The sequence below is a fragment of the Delphinapterus leucas genome, chromosome 9 (genome assembly GCF_059928025.1).
Source record: "Delphinapterus leucas isolate spDelLeu-1000000601 "Yukka" chromosome 9, BTC_Dleu_Yukka2, whole genome shotgun sequence".
Classification (NCBI taxonomy): domain Eukaryota; kingdom Metazoa; phylum Chordata; class Mammalia; order Artiodactyla; family Monodontidae; genus Delphinapterus; species Delphinapterus leucas.
In genome coordinates, this window is record NC_143137.1 from 2,995,325 (window position 1) to 3,013,368 (window position 18,044).

The window sequence follows — 18,044 nt, forward strand, 5'->3', positions numbered from 1 at the left end:
CCCTCCTGCCATTCCCCACATCCATACAGTCTGGGAATGATTGGATTTTTTAGTGAAAGCCTAATTATGTGATTATATATTTCATTAAAATGCCACAAATAAGTTTTTCTTAATTGGATAGACTGTCTCAAATATAAGCTAAAAATAGGATTTGAGAAAATTTAAGGAAATGAAAAAGACTGAGGTTTAATTTAAAATGTGTGCTTGAGTCAAACAGCTTTGTTCTGTGCCTTCTGGGTTGAGACGGGGCAGGTGGAAGACACAGGACTAGAGCCTGGGGTGGGGGGGCCTCCCGCTCTTCAGGACCAGCAAGGCCAGTGAGGGCGGGGGCGGGGCTGCTGATGAAGTGGAGCGTTGATTGGCTGCTTCCCTTGGAGGTGCCACACGGAGGCCTTTTGGGGGTGCCTGTGTGTGAATGGTGGGAAAGAAAAAAAGAGCAGGTAAGTCATTGTATTTTCCCTTTAAGGAAAGACCACCACACACACTTAAAGCTTGTTAAAGCTATTAAAATCCCTTCTTTGCCAAAGAACATTTTTAAGTAAATAATAGGCGGTCTTTCCTATGTGTATTTTATAGAATTGAAGATATACCACCTCCCACTAAGAAGCTAACACCAGAATTGACCCCTTTTGTGCTTTTCACTGGATTTGAGCCTGTTCAAGTTCAACAGTATATTAAGGTGAAACTTTAATTCTATTTTGCGTAAGGATTTTTAGGAATGTTCCTTTCTGTTTATATTTGCTTGAGGCCGGCAGTCTAATTAAACTAACATTTAATCAGGAATATCGTATTTTAAGTGTTTACAGTGTGTATCTATAAACTGTGTGTCGTCATTACCTCATCATTGACTTCCCGCCTCATTCTTGCTACTGCTTCACACTTAGATACTCGTTTTCTCATTAGGAGAAAAACGATTGAGGTGAGCGTAGACCGAGAACCATTTCTATAATCACGCGAACATGATCAGCAAGCCCACGGACATCATTTTCATAAAGACATTAGCTTAAGAGTAGCTGTGCCTCTTCAGGTTTTCTGATTGAATCCACAGTCTTTCAAGACTTGTTTTCTTGGGTAGGAGGGTAGGCCCAAGGGGCGGTGGTGTATTTGTGTATTTAGATAAATAAGCTTCTTGGAAGTAACACCAGGAGGGATTATGGGATTTTGTTTTTGGGATTTTGTTTTGTTATTTTGGGGACGGGGAGGGCGATGGCTAAGAGTAGGAGTTGACCTGTGTTACATGGATTCAGACGTTTTACTTTTTTTTTTTTTTTTTTTTTTAAGGAAAAGAAACAATTATAAATGCTACTCTACGTTTAGTATAATTTATTTTCTTTACTTTTAAAATTGAGTATAGTTAAAGAGATCATCTTTTATATGTTTATGTCTTCTCAGTCAATTCTTAGGTCATCATTTCTTAAAATAGAGACAGTATTTTAACGTGCCTCAGTAACACTCATTTCAGCTTAGAAAGCCTGGGCAGATTTGCGCCTTATGAAATGAGCTGCGTTGTTTTCAGAATTTTACTTATTTATAGGGATGTCGTATTTAATCCTTAACCCTGATCTGCACAGCATTGATTAGGGAAATGTACATTGTCAATCCTAGTTTTCACTTTCCTCCTACAGTGGCGTGGGTTAGGTTTTACCAGTTGCACCATTTTCCGTGGCCGAGGACTCTGTTCGTAGTCTTAGACGCGTCCCAGGCCGTGTGCAGCTCTGTAGGCCTAGCTCTCACCTCTGGCCTGTGTTCGTGACCCCCAGAAGCTCTACATTCTTGGTGGGGAGGTCGCCGAGTCTGCACAGAAGTGCACCCACCTCATCTCCAGCAAGGTGACGCGCACCGTGAAGTTCCTGACGGCCATCTCCGTGGTGAAGCACATCGTGACTCCGGAGTGGCTGGAGGAGTGTTTCAAGTGTCAGAAGTTCATTGGTGAGTAGCAGCATCTGTACCTCAGTGAACTTATTATTACTTCAAGAAAAAACCCTTTTAATTTGGCATTATCTCCATTTTCATCCCAGCAAACATCTAGTTCATTTGTTAAATAACTCTTTGTTATTTATCCATGTAAATTCATAAACTTATTCCATGTTCCAGTCACTCACTTGATTGATATCTTTGCATTTTACCATGAAATACAGAGGTTTTTGGAAGGTATTGGGGGAAGAATAAGCTCTGCATCCCTGCCATGTTGTTTCCTGATGTGAGTGGAGTGTATTTTGTTTGGAACGCTGGCTGTCGGATGAGATTCCACATGCAGTACAGCGCCCGGCGGGGAGCCCGGCAACGACCGGGCAGGTGGGAGGGTCAGCGTGTCCCTCCCTTGCCCGTCTCCCACTGTCCAGGGCACCGAAAGTGAAATCCTGTTACTGGCAGTGACACTTAGAGATAGGTTTTTTCTTAGATGCGTCAGTACACCCAAGTGTTTTTAGAGCCTTGCTACTCAGCGCAGAGCGAATATGATTCCAAGTGACTTTTCTCTGCGGAATAGATTTGCGGCTTCGTCTCACGTGTGTTTTCCTCTGCGAGGGCACATCACAGCCCGTTGCCCTCAGGGCACTGGACAGCACTGTGCTTATCTTATAGGCCGATCAAACAGCAAAAATCACTGACAGAAGCACAGAAATGTGAAGAAAGTAGCACTAAGTGGACCACGGAAGGACCCTTGTTCTCAGAACAAGCTGAACCAGGGCGAGCGCCGCCGTGTCGGCCCCAGCGGGAAGCGCCGCGTGGGCAGCTCTGCCACGTCCACAGAGAACTGCAAAGCACCACAGACGCTGGTTTTGAGGTTACAAATAAATTGTACCGAGTGGGCATATTCACAAATACGAAATCCACAAATAACTAGGTTCAACTGTATTATGTAGTGTTTAGAAATTTTCAGTTGAGATTTTAGAAATTTTTTTCTTAGAAGATACTAGTGAAATATAAATAACAATGCAGGCAGAAGAAGAAAAACGTAGAAACAATACCATAAACGTAGATAAGCTCTCAACTGTATGAGCTATAAAGTTCAGAATGAGGGAGTCTGTTCTTTAACTGAAATTTGAGCTGCTTAATTTATCAAGCTTACCAGTCTGCGAAAACAAACATTTTTTATCTGTTTATGTTATAACAGTTCGTATTTGATAGGCAGTTTTAGCTGACTTTCATTTCTTTATGGCCTCGTTAATGTTTGCTGTGTTGACTTCTGAGGGTTTATAAGGTGGTTCTGGTCTTATTATAAACATTTAATATTCAACATTGAATAGTCAAACACACTTCATATTTGATCCCTCAAATTTCAGGATTTCTTAACTTTTCTGATTGTCATATAGTTGGAATTGCACAGGATGCAGCCCTTTCACGTTGGCTTCTTAGTCACGTTCATTTATGTTTCCTCTGTGTCTTCTTAGCTCATTTCTTTTTAGCACCAAAGACTATCCCACCGTCTGGACGGACCTGTTTATTTATCCTCTCGCCTACTGAAGGGCATCTTGGTTGCTTCCAAGTTTTGGCAATTACAAGTAAAGCTGTGTTCTGTGTGCAGCTTTTGTGTGGATGTAAGTTTTCAACTCGTTTGGCTAAATACCGAGCAGTGCAATTGCTGAATCATATGAGAGTAGGTTTAGTTTTGTAAGAAACCATCAAACCGTCTCCCAAAGCGCTGGTACCAGTTTGCGTTCCATCAGCCGACTTCCTGTTGCCCCACATCCTCGCCGGCATTTGGTGTTGTCAGTTTTTCTGACCGTTTTAAGAGTTGTGTGGTGGTACCTCATTTTTGTTTTAATTTGCATTTCCCTGATGACATACCATGTTAAGCGTCTTCTCACGTGTTTATTTGCTGTCTGTATATCTTCTGTGGTCGTGCATCTGTTCAGATCTTTTGTCCATTTTCTAACTGGGTTCTCTTATTGTTGAGTTTTGAGAGTTCTTTGTATATTTTGGGTAACAAACAAACAGTCCTCATCAGATGCATCTTTTGCGAATATTTTCTCCCAGTCTGTCTTCTCATTCTCTTGACATTGTCTTTGACAGAGTGGAAGTGTTCGACTTTAATGAAGTCCAGGTTGTCAGTTATTTCTTCCGTGGATCATGCCTTTGGTTTTGTATCTAGTCATTGCTGTACCTAAAGCCATCTTGGTTTTCTCTTGTTACCTTTTTAGGAGTTTAGGAGTTTTAGTTTTGTGTTTGGCTGTGCTGTGTCTTTTGTGTTGTCATATAAACTTTAAAATCATTTATATGATATCCACTAGTCATTTACTTCTTTTTTGTTGTTTTTTTTTTGCGGTACGCGGGCCTCTCACTGTTGTGGCCTCTCCCGTTGCGGAGCACAGGCTCCGGACACGCAGGCTCAGCGGCCATGGCTCACGGGCCCAGCCGCTCCGCGGCATGTGGGATCTTCCCTGACCGGGGCACGAACCTGTGTCCCCTGCATCAGCAGGCGGACTCTCAACCACTGCGCCACCAGGGAAGCCCCTAGTCATTTACTTTTAATACAGACTTGAGACATTTTGTTTTGCCAAAAGTTTACATTTTGAGGTTGTTCCTGAAATTTCTCAAGAAGAATACTAACCCTAGGGTATTAGTTCTGGCAGTATCTGAAATTCTGCATTCTGATTCATTTCTTACTTTTTTCCATCTTTTAACGTTTTATGGATATTTTTAAAACCCATTTATTTGGCTTTTGAATTTAAAAAGTTTTTTTGAAACGATCAGTCACCCAGTTGCCTATATAGTACAGACATAGCTTCTCTTTCCTGATCCATTAGAGAGTCCATTGCCCAAATAATGCTCTGTTAACCCCAACACCTCAATGTGTGTTTCCTACAGCCAGACAGACAAGGATGTTCTCGTAGATGGCACGACACGGCCACAGTCAGGAAATCAACGTCGATCCATGGCTGCTGCCTCATCCCCATTCAGATCCGCCCGTTGTCTCAGCATCACCCCTTAGAGCAGAAGGACCTAGTTCTGAATCACACATTGCGTGTAGTCTCCTTGAGTCTGGGAAGAGCCCGTCTGTTCTTGTCACTTGAAGATGTCTGGTCAGTTAGGTCTGTCACTGTACAGAATGCCCTCCGTCTGGTGTGTGTACTGTCTCCTCCCGAGGGGGGTGGGCAGATGGCGTCTGTGGCGGGACCATCACATGGCTGCGGTCTCCCCCACCTCGCAGCCTGCCAGGGGGCTGCACAGTGCAGGGTTGTCGTCCTGCAGGTGATTTCACGGTGGTCCCTCGACGCAGGTGCAAGCCGGCCAGGCTCCTTGACGAGTCATTTATGGGAAGCACTTTGAAACTTCGCAGATACTGCTGTTCCCTGTCAGACTTCTGATTTATTCCCTTATTTCCCCACACGGGCTCCTTTCTGTCTCCTTGTTACCGTCTTGTTGTCACTGACCCTCACATCGTCCCCACTGTGACCAGGGATTGCCACTCAGGCTGGCTTCCGTGTCCTGTCCACCTCTCCTGTCAGGTTGACCACGTGGTAGCTTTTGGCAAAACAAGAATGTTCTGGGCTCATCTTAATGCTTCTCTGCCCTGGTTCCACACCAGCGTTTTCCCAAGGATCCCCAAGTCCTTTCAGTGTAAACCTGGGAGTGGACGGACGGTGCTCGTGGCCCTGGGGTGTTGCTCCTGAACCCTCTTCCTGTGTCTGTCTGTCCGATGCCAGTCTGCCACCATGCGGTTCGTCCTCATTTCCTCCCTCCCTCTGTCTGTAATCCTTTCTCCAACAACAGTGAGAAGTCCGGCTTCCAGTGTCCTAATGAGCTTGTTATTGTTAACTTACTTGCTAAGCTGCACCGTGTGTGGTCAGTAGCACGTGGACCGCCACTGCCCCTGCAGTGCAGCCCCTCTCTCACTGGGCTCTGACGCCCTCGGGCCTGACAGCTTTAAAACTGGATTGTTCAAGAAGTGGTAGGGATAATTTCAGAATTTTGTATTTAATTTATAAAATTGGTGTCTCAAACTCTATAATCTCTTTCTGGAAGACGCATGTCCTCTGTGCTGCTGTGAAAAGTTTAATTTTCAGGTTGACTGTTTCTACGGATTCTTAGCAAGTTAATGTAACTCTGCTGCTTCTTTTAGAAAACCAAAATGTCAGCATCTCCTCTGGGACAGGATTGTTTTAGCTACTTCGTTATATTTCAGTGTCATCGTCTCTTATCATAAATATTAACTACTTCTTGGCACTCCCTCATAGCTCTCCAGAAGGCATATCAACCTTGATTTTGCCATGGACACTTACATTTCAAATGTAGCACTTCAGGGACTTCCCTGGTGGTCCAGTGGTTAAGACTCCATGCTCCCAATGCAGAGGGCCCAGGTGCGATCCCTACAAAAAAAAAAAAAGATCCTGCATGCTGCAGCTAAGACCTGGCACACCCTAAATAAATAAATATTTAAAACAAAACAAATATATCATCACTTCATGCATGACAGTACATTTTTGTGCATTTTTTAATTCATCATCTTTTTAGAAATTCTTATCGTCTTCCACCTAAACCAGTATAGTGCCTTATCTGCTGATGGCTGATCCATTTTGTATTTCTAGCAGTTGTTAAATTTCAGCGTTTCTTTAGTGACATGATTGCTCTTGCCCAGTGGTCCTTGAGCTCAGAATGGTTTTTACATTTTTAAGGCATTGTTTCAAAAACAGAAGGGCATGTCTCAAAAGTATATGGCCTGTCATCCAACTGACCCTGACCCTAGACTCTCCCTGCTTTGGGCTGTGTTACACAGTTTGGTTATTATGATGAAATGAAGAAGAAATGATTTTCTGAACGAGATGTATTTCATAAGAAGATTAAAATATTTTGTGATCTTTACCTTTTGACAAATTAGATATTTCTTAAAAATTCTTAAATCTTCAAAATTTGGTAAAACCATTCTTTATAAATTGCTGTACATATTCATAGATTTAAAAGGAACGTGTTTATGGTAAATCTCAGCTAATTGAGGCTAATGGCTCTGGAGTCACTGTGGTCCCTACACACACACACACACACACACACACACGACAACAGTTCGCGGCTCTCCCTCCGGGACTGGAGCTCTTCCCCTGGGCCTGTGGGCGCCCTGGGACGGTGAGATTACAGCTGAGGGGTGTGGAGGGGACAGAGCTCTCAGTCCAGTTTTTTCCAAACGCTAAGAAACACTGACCAAGGAGGGACAGTGTCTTCGGCCTGGCTGTTTTCAGGAGAAAAGTAACTGACAAGTATAACAGGTGAGGCTTTTGTTCACAGGTAAATGTGAGCCGTGGATCACACGCACCTGACAGGGGGCAGCCTGGAGCCGGTGGCACGTTGCACCCCGGGCACTGTTGGACAGTGTGCTGTTCTCTCTTCCAGATGAGCAGAGCTACGTTCTCCGAGACGCCGAGGCCGAGGTGCTTTTCTCCTTCAGTCTGGAGGAGTCCCTGAGGAGGGCACGCGTGTCTCCGCTCTTTAAGGTACGCTTGGGAGGGAAGTCAGATAAGGCCCCTGGACGCGACAGCCGCTACAGCTGAGGGCGACAGCAGGGGCCTCCCTGGAGCCGCCCCCCCCACCACCACCACCTACCTTCCCCACCGCATGGGCGGCCTTCCTCGGGCAGGGTGCTTCTGGGGGTCTTCGGCACCTGCAGTCCTGCTGTTTCCCATAGCTAAGAGAATCCACACACAGTTAAACAGATTAGGGAGATGCATTACAGATACCCGGTTCTGTAAAGAGTACGTGTATGAATATGTAGGAGACATTTAAATTGATTTTTTTGCTTTTAACAACTTACATTACTTACTACTATTCTCATTAAATGTATATACTCAGCTAGAGAATGGAGAACATCCTTGGGAACATATTAATTGAATCTGTGCCTAATAATTCTAGACTAGAATATTAAATATTTGTTAGATAAGATAGAACACTCTGGAAAACTGTCTTTGTCAAACAGTGGCTCAGTAAGTTAATAATCATTTTTTTTTACCCTTCAGGAGCCAATTTAGGAATCAGAAATGATTTGCAATACTGAGTTAAGAGTATTCTACCTAAGATAGTCTGATTTTTCTAAATATTTGAGTTTAAAACAAAATAGTATTTTTGGTACACTTAGAAAATTGTAACCAGCAAAACCATTTCCTATTCTGTTTCAGCTTACAGTTTTATAGAAATTGAGAAGAGTGTTCCTATTCTTGCTTTCATCGCAGAGTACTTCATGTCTTTTAGGAATATAAGTTCTAGTTGCCGTTAATATATACATAGGTCATACCTAACATAGGAAAGTGCTGAAGTCACTTCTGAATCGACACACCTGGATTCCCCCAGGCCCACTTCAGACTGGGGACTAGCCAGGGCTAGTACGTGTATCCCCCTGAAATTAGACATTTTGTCAAAAATCTCAGGGTAGAGTGAGAAATTATGTACACTAAAAATTCCATTTAAAAAACATAATACACATATTTTCATTTGATTTTTAGGCGAAATATTTTTACATCACTCCTGGAATCTGCCCAAGTCTTTCAACTATGAAAGCGATTGTGGAATGCGCAGGAGGGAAAGTACTGTCTAAACAGCCGTCTTTCCGGAAACTCATGGAACATACGCAAAATAAGGTGGACAGAAGCAAAATACGCTATTGAATTCATCATTGTTGTGTACAAGAGCCATTGTTCAGTAACTAATAATTTTCTTTTCATTAGAGTTTGTCAGAAATAATTTTAATATCCTGTGAAAATGACCTTCACTTGTGTCGAGAATATTTTGCCAGAGGAATAGGTATGGTTTATTCCTCTTGCTCTGTATTGAGTGTGTAGGTGCACGCACGGCAGTGCATTCATTTAACGGCTTTTGTTTTCGTTCCTTTCAGATGTTCATAATGCAGAGTTTGTTCTAACTGGAGTGCTCACACAAACACTGGACTATGAATCATATCCTTTTGAAAGATGTGTGTGCAGAAACCCTCTCAGCACTAGTATCTGAGCTGTGTGTGTTCCGTATCTCCAGAGTTGGCGACAAAAAAAAATGATAAAAGACCCCTTACGTTTTTGGAGATTTTGTTTCTGTACAATATGTGCTGTTACATCTCTCTGGGTTTTTTTTCCTACCTTTGGGTGATTGGTGGGTGTCATCTCAGGGCCCCTTTTCTTGCATCTGTAGCCTGAAAGGAGCCTGCGTCACTCTGCCCCAGGACGGTTGGAGCCCCGGGTGGATGGTGCAGAGTCACAGGGGTTGGCGAGGGCTCGGGCGCCCGAAGCTCACCACCTCAGCGTGCGGCCTGTATTGGATGCTGTCACTAGTTTGCATTGTGTTTGTTTGGCAGTTGTTTTCCTCAACGAGCTTACATATAAATTTAACTGACGCACCTGCGCTGGTGACTGGAGCCCGGCGCACGGGTCTGGCTGTGTCAGCTGCCGGATGGAGCGGCCCCTGCGCCCTTGAGACGCCCTTGTTTTCCAGCTGCTTTCTTCGGGGACAAGCATTTTAAAGCAGGAAGACAAATACATTAAATATACTGCATCTTATTAAGATGTGCAATTTTATTCTGAGGAAACATAAATTATGTTTTGTATTATATGACTTTAAGAGCCCACGTTAGGTTTTATGATTCATTTGCCGGGTTTTTAAATGTTTTCACAACACTGTTAATGGAACTTTAGCTGCAAATGAAATGGTGTAAATAAAGACCTTGCTATCTCTAAATTATGGATGTTAAAGATTTGAAATGTTTTGTACTCTTATTTTTATTTCTTACACTCTTTTCTTTTATATTGATATCTTGCCCACATTTTAAATAAATGTACTTTTGAACTTAGAATTGAGTGGTCCTTTGTTATTACACATTTTTTTGTACAATTTATATGATTTGCATTAAACTGGATCACATGTTAAGTAATTTCCAGGCAAAATATTTTCTAGTAAATTTTCTCCCGAAGAAATAATTTCTGGAAGGTAGCCATTTCTGTCCAGGTAATAAATAAATTCCTGGGCAGAGGCATATTCAGAATATGTAGCAATTACTACAAACAGGCAGGCGCCAGCCAGCCAGAATCGTTAATACCACAAACACCCATATATATATATATATCCCGCATCTATTCCAGGCATGGTTCTCATACACGTCCTGTTGGGTTGTAGGTACAGAAGCATACTGGAGACTACCACCTTATCAGTAATTACTAACATGAATATATAATATACTACATTTATTAATATATTCAAGAACGATACTGTCACAGAGAGGTTCAGCACTGCCCTCACATCACTGCTCGTCAGGTGTGTTCCTGAAACACTGGGTTTGCCTCCATAGCAATGTCTGAGATGTCTTCCTAGAAGGAGTTGTGATCTACTCCCAAGTCTACTCGCCAATTGCACAGTCTCCACAGTTTAATTCTTAAACACAGTTTAAGTGGAGCACGTGTATTAAGAAAGTTAGTGAACTCCCCATCCCAGGAATTCTCAGCATTCCCGCCAAGGCTCTGACGTTGGTTATACACGTTGAAGGCATCATTACTTCAGGTGCTCTCCCGACTCATGGTGGAACCACATGGAGTTACTCCTACCAATGGGAAGGAGATCGCCCACGACTGCACGATTTTAAAGAGAGGCTCAACACCTTCAGCCTGACCTGTGCCGTCTCAAAAGCCTTGACCCGTGGCAACTTCCCAGTGACCCGGCCGCTGCCGTGTGGGTACACCTTCACTCTCTCTCAACACGAGTGACTGATACGCTGATTGTCCACTGGAAACATTCATCTGTTGAGCTCCTTAAAATACACCCGAACAGCAGTTTTGTTCAGATGTGTACCACATGCTGGCACGCACTTGCATTTTTACAAACTGTATCTCAAACTGTGTGTACATTTTAGCTCATACTTTTGTACTTAAGCAAACTTAGGGATACTTACCTGTAGAACTGACCTTTTCTCACGTACAACAGGTGGAATGAGTGCTGATATGAAATAATTTCGAATCTGTAAAATCCCAGAAGTACAGAAGAGTTTCATAAGTTGGAACAAAATCTTGATCGCAAAGTATTCAGAATATGGCCCTCCTTCTTACACCCTTGAAGAAAAGTGAAGATAATGATGGAATAAGGGCCTTCTGGGTAGAGTATATGCACCTGTTCAGTCTTCAGTGGAGGCGGGGTTTGTTTAACCAACATGCAAGTATGACTGACTTGATTAACCTTTCAATGAGTGTTTTTCTCAAAAGCTGCCAAGAATAATCCTTAAAAACTCCAGGAGCTGTCTGCAGCCAACTGGCTTGCACAGCTGCTAAGCATTGATTTGGTGGCTCAGAGGAAGTTACATGTGAACATTTAAGAATAAAGTAAATCAACTTCTTAGAGAAGCTGATTAGGTTAGAAAATTATTTCTCCTAGGAAAAGAAGTCTTTCACTTAGTCCTGTTGTTTTCGTCTGGCTCAAGGTTTTTTTTAATAGAAATGCAAACCACATACGTAATTTTAAAGTTTCTGGTAGCCACAGTAAAAAAGCTTTTAGATTTAGTTTCTAAAATTTTATTTACTATATCTAAAATATTGTTTCATTTACAAGTAATATTTTAAATTGAGTTTTAATTTTTTTTTATATTTCATACCACTTACAGTTTAAAAATACATATATACCCAAGTTATTCTAAGGGTAAGGTGTTTTCCAGTAACTGAGTCAGTGCCAACTTTTTAAAATTAATTTCTATTGGAGTGTAGTTGATTTACAATGTCGTGTTAGTTTCAGGTGTACAGCAAACTGAATCAGTTATACATATATCCACTCTTTTTTAGATTCTTTTCCCATATAGGTCATTACAGAGTACTGAACAGAGTTCTCTGTGCCGTACAGTAGGTTCTTATTATCTATTTTATATATAGTAGTGTGTGTATGTCAATCCCAATCTCCCAATTTATCCCTCCCCCACCGGTGTTCATTTTAAGTTAAAATTCACAAAACTGAGATGGACAGCACAGCTCCTCACTCGCGCCAGGCACGTTTCCAGTGCTTGGTGACCGGGCGCAGCTGGTCACCTGTGAGGAGTGTGACCCGTCTGTATCCCGTCTCACTTTGCAAATAAGGGTGGAAGAAATGTGAACGCCACTGAAGACAACAACATACACGCTGCATCCAGATAAGCCCAGGATCGTGTCTCTGTGCAGACAAAGCCCAGGACTTTGAACCAAGATGGTGGAATAGAAAGACATGGAGCTCGCCCCCTCCCACAAATACATCAGAAGTACATCTACACGTGGAGCAGCTCTCACAGAGCACCTGCCGAGCCCTGGCAGAGAACCTCAGACACCCAGAAGTGCAAGGAAGATCTCCACGTAACCCCGTAGGATGAAGGGAAGAAAGGGAGCAGGACGGGACCTGCACCCCTGGGAGGGAGCTGCGAAAGAGGAAAGGTTCCCGCACACTTGGAAGACCCTCACTCACGGGGAGATCAGCCGGGACAGAAAGGGGGCTTCAGAGGCTCAGAGGCGAGCGAGGCAGCCGGTGTGCGGCAGGCAGAAGAGAGAGAGACCAGCACAGAGGGTCTGTGCTACCTCCCTGCAGTCCCCAGCCTGAAACACACGCCTGCTGGTACGTGCGGGGTTTGGGGGCTGAAACTCAGGCTTCAGAGGACAGACCAGGGGAGAGGACTGGGGTCGGCTGCACGGACACAGCCTGAAGGGGCTGGAGTGCAGTATGGGCTGCGCGGAAGAAGCCCAACCCGCCATAGAAGCGAAGCGCCGTTGTTAAGGGGCACGTGAAGGGAAAGGTGGGGCCCGCCAGAGCAGCCTCACTCCGCGTGCTCACAGTCGGCTCGCACCGCCGTTGGAACCCCACTGTTAACGTGCGTAAAGGGAGGGCCGGGCCCCCCCCCCAGAGCGGCCTCTTTCTCCGCACTCTCAGCTGACACGGCGCTGCCTTCACCAGCTCTGGGAGCACAAGAGCCAGTGGGCTGTCCACACGCCGCGGCGGGGCTGAAATCAGAGCCCTCTCCCTGTAGCTGTACAGTCCGCAGATTGGTGCCATCGCCGCCAGCTTTGCAAACTCAGTGCTGGGTGGACAACGGGTGCTTCCATGGCTGGGACAGGCCCGGCCTTAGCAGCTGTGGGCTCTGTGTGGGTGCACACATGGGGCGGGGCCGGGGTCTGAGCTGCTTCCGTAGCTCCCACAGCAGGTCTAGGTGTGTAACTGCTGCAGTCCTGGTAACCTGACTTCAGTGGACCTGCACTGGTGGTTTTGTGAACACAGTACCTGAGGGACACCAAGGCCAACTGCCTGCATCCCCACCATGGAGGTGAGGCCAAGAGGAGTGCCAACAACAGTGCATTTTGGGAGCCACGCAATGGGTGACAGGTGACACCAGGCAGTGTGCTCTGCACGTGGGGACTACTCCAGCGGGGCAATACTCAGTGGCTCCTCTCCCAGTGGGACCACTCCAATCCTGCCTACCCCACACTGCAGCTTGAAAACGGATCCAGGGGCTTCTGCTCCAACAGCTGGGGAGTAGACCCTGCCCCCAACAGGGCAGTGACAACCACAGAGCAAAGAGGAGGCCCCACTCAACAACTGGGCAGGCTCTGGTCACCACCACACCAGTTGCACCCCCTTTCAGGGGGATGACGGCCAGGACACACTGAGGAAATTAGGCGGCAGGCATCCGTACTCAAAACAGCCCTAGCACCAAAAATATTAAACCTATGCAAGCTACACAGGGAAACTCCCGCATAAAAATAGCCCTCCAAGACCACAGTAGATAATTGTTTCTCCTAAACTCATAGAGAAGCATAAATAAAATGAAGAAGCAGAGGAATCGCTCCCAGTTAAAAGGTCAAGAGAGTTCCCCTGAAAGAACAATGAAACAGACCTCTTCAGTCTAATAGACACCAAATTCAAAAAGGAGATAATGAAAATACTAAAGGAATTAAGAAGGGCTATTGATAGAGGTGCAGATTACCGTTATCAAGGAACTAGAAACTATAAAGAGGAGCCAAAAAAAAAATTAGAAAACTCATTTGCCAAGATGAAAGCTAAGCTTAAGGCAATAAAAGGCAGATTGAATAATGAATAACGAATAAGTGATCTGGAAGACAGAATAATGGAAATCACCTAATCAGAACAGCAGACAGAAAGCCAAATGAAAAAAAAAAATGAGAGCAATATAAGAGACCTATGGGATAATATAAAGCGTGCCAATCTACACAGAATAGGGATCCCAGAAGGAGAAGAAAGAGAAAAGGGGACCGAAAATGTATTTGAAGAATTTATGGCTGAAAACTTCCCAAACCTAAAGAACAAAACAGATATCCACATACAGGAAGCACAGAGTGTCCCAAACAGACCTACGTCAAGACATAATTAAAGTGGCAAAAGTTAAAGAAAGGTCTCTAAAGGCAGCAAGAGAAAAACAAAGAGTTTATGAGAAGGGAACCCCATAAGTCTATCAGCTGATTTCTCTACAGAAACATTACAGGCCAGAAGGGAGAAGGAAGATATATACAAAGTCCTGAAAGGGAAAAATCTGCAACTTCGGATACTCTACCCAGCAAGATCATCATTCAGAATAGGAGAGAGAAAGAATTTCTCAGACAAGCAAAAAACTAAAAGAACACAGCAATACTAAACCTGTCATAAGGAAATATTGAAAGGTCTTCTCTAAATAGAAGAGAAGCAAGAATCTATAGGAAAGAGAAAATCACAATTGGAAAGTAAATCACTTAAATAAGCCAGTACACAGATTTAAAAAAAATTTTTAAATACGATTTCTGTGAAAGCAATGACAACCACAATGAACAGCAAAAGCACAGGCATGCAGATGTAGAAGAGGACATCAAAATCATAAAATGTGGGGAAGAAGAGCAAGAAAATATACATATATATTTTTCAGAATGTGTTTGAGCCTATATGACTACCAGTCTAAAGCAAATAGATATTGGAAGGGGTTAATAACATACTTGAAAAACAGGGTAGCCACAAATCAAAAACATATAATAGATTCACAAAAACCAAAGAAGAGAACACAAGCATAATATAAAAGAAGATCGAACTCAAAAGGAAAAGAACAAAGAAGAAATACAAAATCAATTCGAAAACAAGGTTTAAAATGGCAATAAATACATATCAATAATTACCTTAAATGTCAATGGACTAAATGCTCCAATCAAAAGACACAGTGGCAGACCGGATTAAAAAAAAAACACATGAGCCTACAACATGCTGCCTACAAGAGACCCACTATAGGGCAAAGGACACAGATTGAAAGCGAGGGGCTGGAAAAAGATGTCTTGTCATGGCATGAAATGACAAGAAAGCAAGGGTAGCCATACTCACATCAGACAAAACAGACTTTAAAACAAAGGCAATAAAGAAAGATAAAGAAGGACACTATATAATGATAAAAAGGATCAATACAAGAAGAGGATATTACACTCATCAACATATATGCACCTAATATGGGAGCACCCAAATACATAAAACAAATACTAACAAAGGGCAAAATTGACAGGAATACAATAATAGCAGGAGAATTTAACACCCCATCACATCAATGGGCAGATCTTCTAGATAGAAAATCAGTAAGGCAACAGAGATCCTAAAGGATACAACAGGACAGTTAGACTAATGATATTTTCAGGACATTAGATTTTAAAAAAAAACAAAGAACAACAACAAAAAAACCCAGAATACACATTCTTTTCAAGTGCACGTGGAACATTCTCTAGGATTGACCACATACTAGGGCACAAAACAAGCCTCAACAGATTAAGAGTATAGAGATTATTTCAGCATCTTTTCTGACCACAGTTGCATGAAACTAGAAATCAACCACAGAAAAACAAGAAAAAAAAAAACCGATTACACGGAGACTAAGTAACATGTTACTGAAAAACCAATGGGTCAATGATGAAATCAAGAAGTAAATCAGGGCGTCCCTGGTGGCACAGTGGTTGAGAATCTGCCTGCTAATGCAGGGGACACGGGTTCAAGCCCTGGTCTGGGAGGATCCCACATGGCGCAGAGCAACTAGGCACGTGAGCCACAACTACTGAGCCTGCGCTCCGCAACAAGAGAGGCCACCATAGTGAGAGGCCCGTGCACCGCGATGAAGAGCGGCCCCCGCTTGCCACAAATAAAGCCCTCACACAGAAACGAAGACGCAGCACAGCAAAAATAAATAAATAAACTCCTACCCCCAACATCTTCTTTAAAACAAACAGAAAACAATGCATATGCCCTTTTAAAAAGAAGGTAAATTAATAAATACCTTGAGACAAATGCCAATGAAAACACAGCCATACAAAATCTATGGGATGCAGCAAAAGCAGTTCTTGGAAGTTCATAGCAATACAGACTCTCTTCAAGAAACAAGAAAAATCTTAGACTTCCCTGGTGGCACAGTGGTTAAGAATCTGCCTGCCAACGCAGGGGACACAGGTTCGAGCCCTGGTCCGGGAAGATCCCACATGCCGCGGAGCAACTAAGCCCGTGCACCACAACTGCTGAGCCTGTGTTCTAGAGCCCACGAGCCACAACTACTGAAGCCCGCGGGCCTAGAGCCCATGCTCCACAACAAGAGAAGCCACCGCAATGAGAAGCCCACACACTGCAATGAAGGGTAGCCCCCTGCTCACAGCAACTAGAGAAAGCCCACATGCAGCAATGAAGAGCCAACGCAGCCAAAATTAACTAAATAAACTTATTTTAAAAATTAAAAAAATTTTAAAAAGAAACAAGAAAAATCTCAAATAAAAAACCTAACCTACCACCTAGAAGAATTAGAAAAAGAAAAGCCAAGCCTAAAGTCAGCAGAAGGAAGGAAACAACAGAGATCAGAGAGGAAGTAGAGATTAAAAAGCAATAGAAAAAAAATCAATAAAACCAAGAGCTGGTTCTTTGAAAGGGTAAACAAAATTGACAAACCTCTGGCCAGGCTCACCAAGAAAAGAGAGAGGACCCAAATACAATAAATAAAAGAGGAGAAATTACAACTGATACCACAGAAAACCATACGAAACCATGAGAGAATACTATGAACAATTATATACCAACAAACTAAATAACTTAGAAGAAATGGACAAGTTTCTAGAAACACACAGTCCACCAAAACTGAATCAAGAAGATAATTTGAACAGATAAGAAGATAATTTGAACAGACCTATCACTGGAAGTGAAATAGAATCTGTAATAATAATAATAATAATAATAACTCTCTACAAAAGTCCAAGACCAGATGGCTTCATGGGCAAATTCTACCCAGCACACAAAGAAAAACTTAAACCAATCATTCTCAAACTCTTCCAAAAGACTGAAGAGGAGGGAACACTCCCAAAGACATTCTATGCAGCCACCATCACCCCAATACCAAAACCAGACAAGGACACTACCAAAAAAGAAAATTACAGGCCAATATGTTTGAATATAGATGCAAAAATTCTCAACAAAACATTAGCAAACCGAATCCAACAACATATAAAAAAAGATCATACCCATGACCAAGCTGGATCCATCCCAGGGTCACAAGGATGGTTCAGCATACGCAAAAATCAATGTCATACACCACAGCAACAAAACACAAAAACCACATGATCATCTCAATAGATGCAGAAAAAGCATTTGATAAAATTCAACATCCATTCATGATAAAAAAAATGCTTACAACAATGGGTATAGAGGGAACATTTCAACATAACAAAAGCTATTTATGACAAACCAACAGCCAACATAATACTCAACGGTGAAAACCTAAAAGCATTCTTGCTAAGATCTGGAACAAGGCAAGGATGCCCGCTCTCACCACTGCTATTCAAAAGAGCATTGGAAGTCCTAGCCACAGCAATCAGACAACAAATAAAAAGGTATCCAGTTGGTAGGTAAGAGGTAAAACTGTCATTATATTCATATAACATGATACATATAGAAAACCCTAAAGACTCCACGCAGAAACTACTGGAACTGATAAATGAGTTCAGCAAGGTAGCAGGATACAAGATTAACATACGGAAGTGGGCTGCATTTTTTTACATTAACAATGAAATATCAGAAAGGGAATGTAAAACACGATCCTGTTTAAAATCACATCAAAAAATACTTAGGAATAAATCTGACCAATGAGG

General features: G+C 42.9%; 1 protein-coding gene across 1 annotated transcript in view; it reads left to right on the forward strand.

Moving 5' to 3' along the window:
• The window catches only part of PAXIP1 (PAX interacting protein 1), a 48,075-nt gene extending 38,260 nt beyond the window's left edge, over window positions 1-9,815 (forward strand). The window contains exons 15-22 of the mRNA XM_089917960.1: window positions 577-679; window positions 1,761-1,929; window positions 7,327-7,427; window positions 8,430-8,564; window positions 8,652-8,727; window positions 8,819-8,925; window positions 9,109-9,228; window positions 9,333-9,815. Coding sequence (XP_089774086.1) covers window positions 577-679; window positions 1,761-1,929; window positions 7,327-7,427; window positions 8,430-8,564; window positions 8,652-8,727; window positions 8,819-8,925; window positions 9,109-9,228; window positions 9,333-9,458 — 937 coding nt within the window. The 3' untranslated portion in view covers window positions 9,459-9,815. The remainder of the gene's footprint in view (window positions 1-576; window positions 680-1,760; window positions 1,930-7,326; window positions 7,428-8,429; window positions 8,565-8,651; window positions 8,728-8,818; window positions 8,926-9,108; window positions 9,229-9,332) is intronic.
• The last annotated feature ends 8,229 nt before the right edge of the window (window positions 9,816-18,044 follow it).